The following is a 10,883-nucleotide window of genomic DNA, read 5'->3' as shown; positions in this document are numbered from 1 at the left end:
GGCACATAACAACAACAACAACATAGGGAGCTCTGGTAGCGTAATGCCTGAGGCACTTGACTGCTAACCAGAAGGCTGGCAGTTTAAACCCACCAGCCACTCCTTGGAAAGAAGGCTGGGCAATCTACTTCCGTAGAGATACCTTGGAAAACCAAGGAGGGGTCACTATGAGTCGGATCTGACTCGACGGCAGTGAGTTTAGTTTCTGGTTTTATAGCCTAGCAGGTTGACACATGGGCTGGCCATAAGGCCTTCAAGCAAGCTTTGTCTGCACTCCAGTGAACAGTTTCCTGCTTGCCAGTCTCAGCCTACCACACCTTAGCATACAAGCCACCCAACAACATTTGAATCTCAAGTTTGTAGAGGAGGGCTCTATCCCAATTTTGTTCCTTCCTTGGGTATTCAGCCTCAGTTCTAGAAGTAGTGGTACTCCCTGTATCTGCCATTCCTATATTTTTTAGCAATCTCTTTATCCCTTAGTAGTTAATCCTGTTGATTGTTACTGTTTGTATTAATTTTTTTCTATTCAAATTACTGTGTGGTTTCTCTTTCAAATGGACTGACAAATACATATTTCAATAGTTATATTAAGTATAACATTCTAAAGGATGGAATACATATTTCAATAGTTATATTAAGTATAAATCATCTGTGATCATGGGGCACCAGATGGAGGAAAAGCTGGACAGACAGGAGTGCATAACTAAGAAGGGCAGAAGGATGGCGGGGCCACAGGGAAGGGAGAGGAGAGTGGGTTAGGGTTGGGGATGGTAATCAGGGAGTGAAACCAAATGTACAGGAACTGTTGAATGTAAAACAAATTCTGCTCTGTCAATTTGCATCCAAAGCACAATTAAAAAAAAAAAAAGTATAAATGATCTAAACACTAACTAAAATGCAGAGATTGTCTTATTGGATAAAAAAAGTAAGACAACCATATGCTGTCTATAAGATACCTAAGGAGCCCTGGTGATGCAGTGGTTAAGTGCTTGGCTTTGAACCTAAAGGATGGTGGTTCAAACCCACCAGCTGCTCCATGGGGAGCAAGATGTGGCAGTCAAGATTACAGTCTTGGAAACACTGTAAGTCAGTTCTACTTTGCCATAGAGGATCACACTATGAATAAGAATCGACTCAATGAAATAGGTCCAAGATACCTACTTTGAGTACAAAGGCACAGGTAGATAAAAAAGTGAAAGGATGGAAAAGATGTACCATTCAAACACTAATCAAAAGGAAGCAGAACTGGCTATATTTATTACCAGGGAGAAGAGGAACATTTCATAATGATAAAGGGGTCAATTCATTAAAAAAAAAAATTCCAAATCCATTGCCATCGAGGTAATTCTGACTCATGGAGACCTTTTGTGTTACAGAATGGAACAACAGCTCCATAGGTTTTTCTTGGCTGTAATCTTTATGGAAGCAGATTATCAGGCCTTTCTCTAATGTAACCACTAGGTGGGTTTGAAATCTCAACTTTCAGGTTAGTAGATGTACACATACAAGAAGACATGTATTTACCAAGTGCTTACATATTAGGTACTGTGTGCTGTATGGATTCTCATTTATTTGTCAAATCCTATAAGATATTAAGGAACTCTGGTAGCATAGGAGCTCTGGTAATGTAGTGCCTAAGGCATTTGACTGCTAACCAGAAGGCCATCGGTTCAAACCCACCGGCTACTCCTTGGAAGGCAGGTTGGGCAATCTACTTCCGTAGTGATACTGCCTCGGAAACCCAAGGAGGGGTCACTATGTGTCGGGTCTTACTCGGGGGCACATAACAACAACAACGTAAGATATTAATATCTCCATTTTATATATGAGGAAATAAAGCTATTAAGTGTAGAATATGGATGAGAACTCAGAATTTGAACTCTTAAAAAGTATGCTACACTAACTCTCCCAAACGGCCACTGAACACTATTAACAGTACAGGTCAATTTTTATAAATTAATACAAATGTATTCATACATAAAACTGTGTGAAAGGATTTATAAATCCAACTATTAATAGTGGTTATCTATGAGTTACTGAATTACAATGTCTTTTTATCTTAGACTTTTTTTTTCAATAAATATGTGTAGCAAAGTTTCAATAACACTTGTGTACCAAAATTTTTTAATGAATTAAGTTTCATTTAAAAAGTTACATTTATATAACTTCATAGAATATATATACACACACACATTAGCTGTCAAATGAGAATTCTGCTTACAAACTGCATCTAGTATTTAGTTCACAAGTAAATATTCCATTTGTCATGTCTTCAAATACGGTGTGCCTACACACACACACACACACACGCACGCATACATGTAGGAGCTCTGGTGGTGTACTGCCTAAGGCATTTGACTGCTAGCCAGAAGGTTGGCGGTTCAAACCCACCAGCCATTACTAGAAGGGGCAATATACTTCTGTAAGGATTTACCACTTCAGAAACCCAATGGAGGTCGCTATGAGTCGTAATCAACTCGATGGCAGTGGTTTTAGTATTTTATATGATATATGATATACAATACACACACACACACACACACTTACTGCCTCCAGTCGAATCCGACTCATGGCAACCACTCCTTGGGTTTCCGAAGCAGTATCACTACGAGAGTAGATTGCCCAACCTGCCGTCCGAGGAGTAGTTGGTGGGTTTGAACTGCCAACCTTCTGGTTAGCAGTCAAATGAGAATCTATCTTGCTTACAAACTGCATCTAATATCTACTTCACAGGTAAATATTCCATTTGTCATCTCTTCAAATAAGGTTAAACAAGCTGCAGTACAGCCTTACACGTAACCACGGTCAACGACTTCAAGTGTTCGAGAGTTTGAAAGAAAGGAACTCTGTTCACGAACAAATGTACACTACTGATAAAATTCACCTTTACAGTTAAGGAGCACTCCCGTGTGCAATTACTTCCCCTCCACTCATTGAGTGGGGCAACCACAGGGCTACTACTCATCTCAGAGACTAAATTTGCATTTCTATACTATTTAAAGGAGCTCTGATAGCGTAGTGCTTAAGGCACTTGACTACTACCCAGAAGGCTGGCGGTTCAAACCCACTAGCCACTCCTCTGAAGGAAGATGGGGCAATCTACTTCCGTAGTGATACCGCCTCGGAAACCCAAGGAGGGGTCGCTATGAGTCGGGTCCGACTCGATGGCACATAACAACAACAACATACTATTTAAGGCAACCGGATGCAAAACAACTTACTGCCACCTACTCAAGGAGGACAACACTGTATCACGGTAGACTAACCAGTTTTAGTTGTGTCTAAGGTTTTACGAAGGTTGGGCAATCCTACTTCCGTAGTGATACTGCCTCGGAAACCCAAGGAGGGGTCGCTATGAGTCGGGGCCGACTCGACGGCACATAACAACAACAACAAGGTTTTACGAGATGCAAGCTCTGGCTTCGCGTCTTGAGGCCATAATACCACCCTAGCAGCGTCTGTGGTTTATAACCCAGAACACCTGGCGTCTCCCAGGGCGCTCCCCGAGACGCCGTGGGTCGAATGGCTTCCTGGTCTCATTCCCGGGTGGCCCCCACATTTACCCTGTCAAGGGCACGTTCGTTCTTTGGCAGCTAGGGAGCGCCGCACCTCCCAAAGGCACCGGGCGTTGGGCTCATCCCCACCCCGGGCCGCGGAGGAGGCGGAGGCGGCGCACGCAGGCCCAACAGGTGCCGGCGCGGGTCAGTGTGGGCGAGTCCCCCCTGGTACCTTCGAGGGGTATTGAGGAGCCGCTGCTGCTCGTCCCCTTCCTCCTCATCCTCGTCCGTCTCGGAGTCAGGGTGACAGTAGCAGAAGGCCCCGCTGCTCCGCTTGCGCTTGAGGCTACCCGGGCAGTAACAGAAACTGTGGCCGGTTGCGTCGCCGCCTGTCCTGGGCCCACGGACCGAGCCCCCCGTCCCGGCACCCGGCTCCGGTTGGGCTCGGGTTCGCCCTCGGTGGCGGAGCACTCGGCTGCTCAGAGAGCCCATGGGCGACAGCTCCCCGGGACTTCAGGGAGCGCACCTCAGGGAACCCAAAGGCGAGGGTCTCTCGTCATGGTCTGGCTCCCGCCAGCCTCCACTCAGCTAGGGTGCTTACACAGCCACCCTCTCACGCGCAGCCCCGACCGTTGCAGCGAACGATGATACCGCCTCCATCCTCTGCCCCGCCCGCCGCGTCTAGCCGCGCGGCGCGCCTGGACCGCAGGACCTCGCCCCCTAATTTTCGCAACAAAGCGTGGGCCGGAGAGCGCATGCGCGCGGCGAGCCCCCGGAAGGGGCAGGGAGAATCGAGTTTGCGTGGCGGCTGGAGCCTGCGCAAATGGGGACGAGGGCGGTAGGAGGTGCACTTGGGAGGGCGGGTTGCTTTAAGTCTTTGGTTTGTCTGTGCCTCGCACTACCCCGATCTTTGAGGGCAGAACTAGCGTGTAACCGTAGTTCACACATCTCTTAGTGTTGGCGAGATCGGAGATCCCAGGTCATTCATTCTTTCTGTAAAGGTTCCCTGAGTTCCAGATGCTTTCTGGACCTTGTGTCAGGCAAGGGGCAAACAGACGTTTGGGCTCATCTTTGTGATAGTTCACCACGTACAGGGGTCCCGCCCTGCGGGGCTGGAGCGTGGCATCATGGGGAAAGAGGAACTGGAGTGCGGATTTGTGCTGGGGATGAGGAGGGCGGTGCTGCGTTTCTTCTACTTCGGCTCTCTGATTGATGCTTTAAGGATGAAAGGAAACTGTTGGGTTACGGTCCCTGAACTTCCCTCCCCAGATAATGTGGGACGTCTGAAAAGGGCCTAGTACCGAGACTGTTAGGACTTAAAAGTGATTTCAGGAGGTCTGAATAAAATTTTTACAGGTGTCAGTCTGGAGTAGAATGCGTCCTTGTTGTGGTCTCTGGACCACCAACTTCCACTCCCTGACTCCCTTATACTTTTTAAATAAAATGTTTATAGTATTTCAAATTTATTGTTAGCTGCCCTGGAGTTGGCTAGGACTCATGATGACCTTATGTATAACGGAATGAAAACTTGCCTGGTCCTGCACCATCTCATGATTGTTAGTATGTCTGAGTCCATGGTTACGGCTGTTGTGTCAGTCCATCTCACTGAGGGTTTCCCTGTTTTCAGTGACTTTCTACTTTACCAACCATGGTATCTTTTTCTAGCAACTCGTTTTCCCTGTAAGTCCAAAGAAAGTGAGATGAAGTATTCCTGTTGTATTTCTTCTAAGACTGATTCACTCCTTCTGTTGCATTCAGTGTTCTTTAGAAACAGGAAAAACACCTATGCACTCACCACCTAACTTTAATTTTTAAGTTATCCTTGCTCTGGATCATTTTTTAAAAAACAGAATATAGATTCTCAGAAGCCTCCTCTTTGCCCCTATTTCAATCTGCCTCCCTCCTTCCTTCGCCAGTGGTAACCACTATTTAAGAATGATGTATATCATTATTCCCAAGCATGGTTTTTATACTTTCATTACCTATATGCTCATAAACAATACATTTTCTTTTGTACATTTATATAGGTAATTAAATGGAATATACCATAGCTATCATCCAGAACCTTTCTCCTCTCAAAAATTTTACTTTTGATATTTATCCAATTGATAAATTTCTAGTTCATTTTCACTGTTCATTGTGTCACCAGCCAGCAATTAGTTTATCCATTCCCCTACTAAGGGAGTTAAGTTGTTTCTACTTTAATGCTTTTACAGAACAGCAATGAATAAAAGACTCACCAAGTAGACCCTGAGAAGTGAATTCCCTGGGAAATTTTCAACTTCATTATTCATTAACAATTTGCTCTCTGAAATGATTGTACCAATTTATTCTCTCATCAGCAGTATAGTTTGGGGAAACTAGTCAACTGGTATCTGATTCACACCTGAGAAATGTGAACAGCTGAGGCGGGAGTAGGGGTGCAGTACAGAGCAGTGGCAGAATTTGTCGGGTTAGAGGATGTGCAAGTGTTTTCATGGAGCAGATGTGGGCCACCATAAGAGAGCCAGCATGACTATCTTAGATCCTGTTCCAGAGGCCTGGGTGGAAGGGCAAATAGACCTCAGCACAGTGAACCTAAAAATATCACTAAATTCCTAGAAGCCAAAAAAAGGAGTAAGTGACCCACTAGAAGCCAAAGGAACTGAAGGTGAGTGGTTACCCATGGATGGAGTTGACCAAGGAAACTATGAAAGTGCCAGCAGATTCAGCTGTAAAGTCTGCTCAGGTCACGCAGTGCTGATCCTCCACCACCACAGAAATGACAGGCAAGTAAGAGCTTTCCTGCTGTTCTTTACTTTCTCCTCCCTCCCCATGCAACACCCCTGAGAAGGAGGAGAGAAGGGGAAGGAGGTATGGAAGGAAGCCCAAGTGGCTAAAAAAGAGAAGCCCACTATGTCCCTTTCCCCAAAAGGTAACTTCCTGCTGGCAGTAGGCCAAAGCTGAATGAGGGAAGAAACTTCAGTAGTAAAATAAGTTTGGAATTTTGATTAGACAATTATTATTGAAATGGCACTGAACAGTAGGACTTTTAAAACCTACCAGTGACCATGATTTCTGCCTGAATTTTCACCTAGGGACAGGAGAACTAGGCCCACTGAATAAATGTAAATGGTAGAAGAGAAAAGGAAAGTTCCTTCATAATTATATCCCATAATCCATGCTTGCTGAAGATAAAGGGGGGCTTTATTCTCCTTTCTACAAAACTGTCAATCAAAAAATGCGATCTATTTAAAAATTTTTCCAAAGTTATATATAGTTTTAAAGGTAAAATTTCTACTAAAAAAATTGCATAATGCTTCCAAACTTAAATAAAACTGATTTGGAGATCCCATGCTCTTCTGGGTAGGTATCTACACAGTAGTACTATTTCCTATAATTAACTGAAATTACTAAGTATTTCCCATATACAGTATTTCCACCAGTCATCTGTTGTATTGTGGTGGCTTGCGTCTTGCTGTGAGGCTGGAGCTATGCCACCAGTATTTCAAATACCAGCAGAGTCACCCATGATGGGCAGGTTTCAGCAGAGCTTCCAGATTAAGACAGACTTGGACAATGGATGGGGCCATCTACTTCTCAAAGAATGGGCCAGTAAAAACCTTATGAATAGCAGTGAAACACTGCCTGATATATTACTGGAAAACTTTATGAATAGCCCTGAAACATTGTGAGATATAGTGCAGGAAGATGAGCCCCTTGGGTTGGAAAGCACTCAAAATATGTCTGGGGAAATGCCAATTCTTCAGAGTCCTCCTTAATGACATGGATTGAGTAAAGCTTTCAGGACCTCCATTTGCTGATGTGGCACAACTCAAAATTTTGAGAAGAAATAGCTGCAAACATCCATTAATAATTGGAACATGTAATGTGTGAGTATGAATCGAGGAAAATTGCAAATTGTCAAAAATAAAATGGAACACATATAGACTGATATCTTAGCCATTAGTGAGCTGAAATGGACTGGTTTTGAAATCAGATAACCATATGACCTATGCTGGGAATGAGAAATTGAAGAGGAATTGTGTGACATTCACCATCACAAAGAATGTTTCAAGATCAATCCTGAAGTACAGTGCTGTCAATGATAATATCCATACGCCTACAAAGCCTATAAGAACTGAAGAGGAAATTCAAGCCTCAAGTTGCAATATTGAAAGATTCAGTGGGCAATATATTGAATGATGCAGGAAACATCAAAAGAAGATGGAAGAAATACACAGAGTCACTGTACCAAAAAGAACTGGTTGATGTTGATCCATTTCAGGAGGTGGCACATGATCAAGAACCAATGGTTTTGAAGGAAGAAGTCAAAGCTGCACTGAGGGAAGTGGTGAAAAACAAGGCTCCAGGAATTGATGGGATACCCATTGAGATGTTTCAACAAATGGATGCCGCACTAGAGGCGCTCACTTGGCTATGCCAGGAGATTTGGAAGATAACTACCTGCCCAACTGACTGGAAAAGATTAATATTTGTACCCATTCCAAAGAAAGGTGATCCCACAGAATGTGGAAATTAGCAAACAATATCATTAATATCACACAAAAGTAAAATCTTACTGAAGATAATTCAAAAACAGCAGCAGTATATTGACAATATATTGCTGCAGTATATTGACAGAGAACTTACAGAAATGCAAGTTGGATTCAGAAGAGGATGTTGAATAAGGGATATCATTGTTGATGTCAGATGGATCTTGGTTGAAAGCAAGTAATACCAGAAAGATGTTTACTTGTGTTTTATTGACTATGCAAAAACATTCGACTGTGTGGATCATAACAAATTATGGATAACATTGAGAAGAATGGGAATTCCAGAACATTTCATTGTACTCATGAGGAACCTGTACATAGACCAGGAGGCTGTTGTTCAAAGATAACAGGGGGATACTGCATGGTTTTAAATCAAGAAGGGAGTATGTCATGGTTGTATCCTTTCACCATACTTATTCAATCTGTATGCTGAGCAAATAATCTGAGAAAATGGACTACATGAAGAACGTGGCATCAGGATTGGAGGAAGAATCATTAACAACTTGTGGTATGGAGACGACACAACCTTGCTTGCTGAAAATGAGGATGACCTGAAGCACTTACTAATGAAGATTAAAGACTTCAGGCTGCAGTATCGATTACATCTCAACATAAAGAGAATGAAAATCCTCACAAATGGACCAATAAGCAGCATCACGATAAATGGAGAAAAGATTGAGGTTGTCAAAGATGTCATATTATTTGGTTCCACAATCAACACCCATGGAAGCAGCAGTCAACAAATCAAGAGAATGTGTTGCACTGGACAAATCTCTGCAAGCAAAGACCAGTTTAAAGTGCTGAAGAGCAAAAATTTGTCTCTTTGCTCTAGACTAAGGTGCACCTAATCCAAGCCATGGCATTTTCAATTGCCTCATATACATGTGAAAGCTGGACAGTGAACATGGAAGACATAAGAAGAGTTAATGCTTTTGAGTTGTGGTGCTGGTGAAGAATACTGAAAGTACCATGAACTGCCAGAACCAACAAATGCTGTCCTAAAAGAAAGGCAGCCAGAGTGCTCTTTGTAAGTGAGAATGGCCAGACTTTGTCTCACTTACTTTGCTCATGTTTTCAGAAGGAACCATTCCCTGGAGAAGGACATCACGCTTGGTAAAGTGGAGGGTCAACAAAATAGGGGAAGATCTTCAATGAGATGGACTGACACAGTGGCCGCAATGATAGGCTCAGGTATACCAAGTATTGTGAGGCTAGTGCAGGAGTGGGCAATGTTTCATTCTATTGTACACAGGGTCACTATGAGTCGGAGCTGACTTGACAGCACCTGAGAACAGCAACATACGTATTTCACCCTTCAGAATACAATAGGACCAGTTACCATTGTGTTGATTCTGACTCGTGGGAACCCCATGTGTGTCAGAGGACAACTGTGCTCCACAGAGTTTTCAATGGTTGATTTTCAGAAGTAGAGCATCAAGCCTTTCTTCTGAGGTACCTCTGGACTTACACCTCCAACGTTTTCATTAGCAGCGAAGTTTATTATCTGTTTGCACAACCAAGGGATGCCTCAAAATCACTGGGATTATATAATTAATTAAGAAGGCATATATTTAATATAAATGTTCTACTTTGTAAAACAGAAATGCACTCCTCCTTTCCAAGTAATAAATGGAATATTTTATATTACTTGAGTAGTATTTGGCATATGTAAACATTAGTTTATAGCACTGGATGCACATAAGACTAAGTATGTTATTTTTTCTCACATTATCATTCCTAATAGAAACTAAGTAATACAAGCCCTTCAAAAATATCTCCTTTCACAGTCCAGGATGAAAAAAATTCCAGAGTGGAAAAGTATACCTATAAAGTAGAAAAACAGGATACCTCATTTCAAAGACACCATGTTTTATTAAAACTACTTTTTCATGTTGTATACAAACTGAACTTTGAATTAAATCCAAGTACACCTTCAGAATAATTCTAGAGTTGAAAGGTACAGAGCCAACACAAATTATTACAAATCACTGAAATAGAAAAAGATGTTAAAAGTTATTTTTAGCACAAAAAGTTTCTTTTAAGTCAAACTAAATTCAAAGCATTACACAATTACCAGAATACCTAGTTTGACATTTGATTTTTTTTTCCATTGGTTTTCAAGCTGAATTAAGACATTAACCATAATGTTGTTAACAAACATGAATGGTCAATATTCATCTTTAGTAATAAGACACATACAATCACAGTTAGAATTTAATTTTTTCAGACAAATTGGAGATTTTGGTATACATCAACCTGGAGAGAATAAGGGATGTTAACATAAGATATGATGGAAAAAGTCTCCCATGCCAAACTTAGTAACAATCTAATGCTATAGACAAAACCTAAACAAAGGGTACTTGTGGATGATTTCAATCTATGTCTATGTAAAATAGCAAACTAGATGGATATTCTTACTAACTGCTCACAATTTCAAGTAAGAAGTTACTAGTACACTAAAAAGATTAGGGAAGAAGAGTGATTTTAGAGGTTTTTCAGTCTTCCACTTTGACAGTTTTGCACCAAAAAGAAAACCTGAAATAATTTAATATATATCAACTTCTCTGAAACACTACCAAGGAAGAAATTTGTTAAAACCATGGAGTACATTTTTATTTCTAATTTTAAATTCCCTTTCAGGTTTTATAAGCTTTGAAATGCAAGTGCAGCTTTAAAGCATCAAAATGACTAATTATAGACAAATAATAATATAGACTGTCTACATCCTAAAAGGTAACTATAGGCATTTTAATTGGAAATAAGCATTCTGAGATAGTGCTAATAGCATTGTAGGAAAATGAAATTAAAAAAAAATTCAACATGTTGGGGATCCTCCTTCATGGATTTTCTT

The 10,883-nt window shown here is 41.7% G+C and overlaps 1 protein-coding gene across 1 annotated transcript in view; it reads right to left on the bottom strand.

Annotated features, from left to right (window-relative positions):
• GMCL1 (germ cell-less 1, spermatogenesis associated) overlaps window positions 1-3,989 on the bottom strand; it is an 87,514-nt gene extending 83,525 nt beyond the window's left edge. The window contains exon 1 of the mRNA XM_007940094.2: window positions 3,730-3,989. Coding sequence (XP_007938285.1) covers window positions 3,730-3,989 — 260 coding nt within the window. The remainder of the gene's footprint in view (window positions 1-3,729) is intronic.
• Between the last annotated feature and the right edge of the window lie 6,894 nt (window positions 3,990-10,883).

The sequence above is a fragment of the Orycteropus afer genome, unplaced genomic scaffold (genome assembly GCF_000298275.1).
Source record: "Orycteropus afer afer isolate SDZICR_OR568_19922 unplaced genomic scaffold, OryAfe1.0 scaffold00065, whole genome shotgun sequence".
Classification (NCBI taxonomy): Eukaryota; Metazoa; Chordata; class Mammalia; order Tubulidentata; family Orycteropodidae; genus Orycteropus; species Orycteropus afer.
Note: the sequence above shows the minus strand (reverse complement) of the source record. Positions and strands in the feature narration are given on the sequence as shown.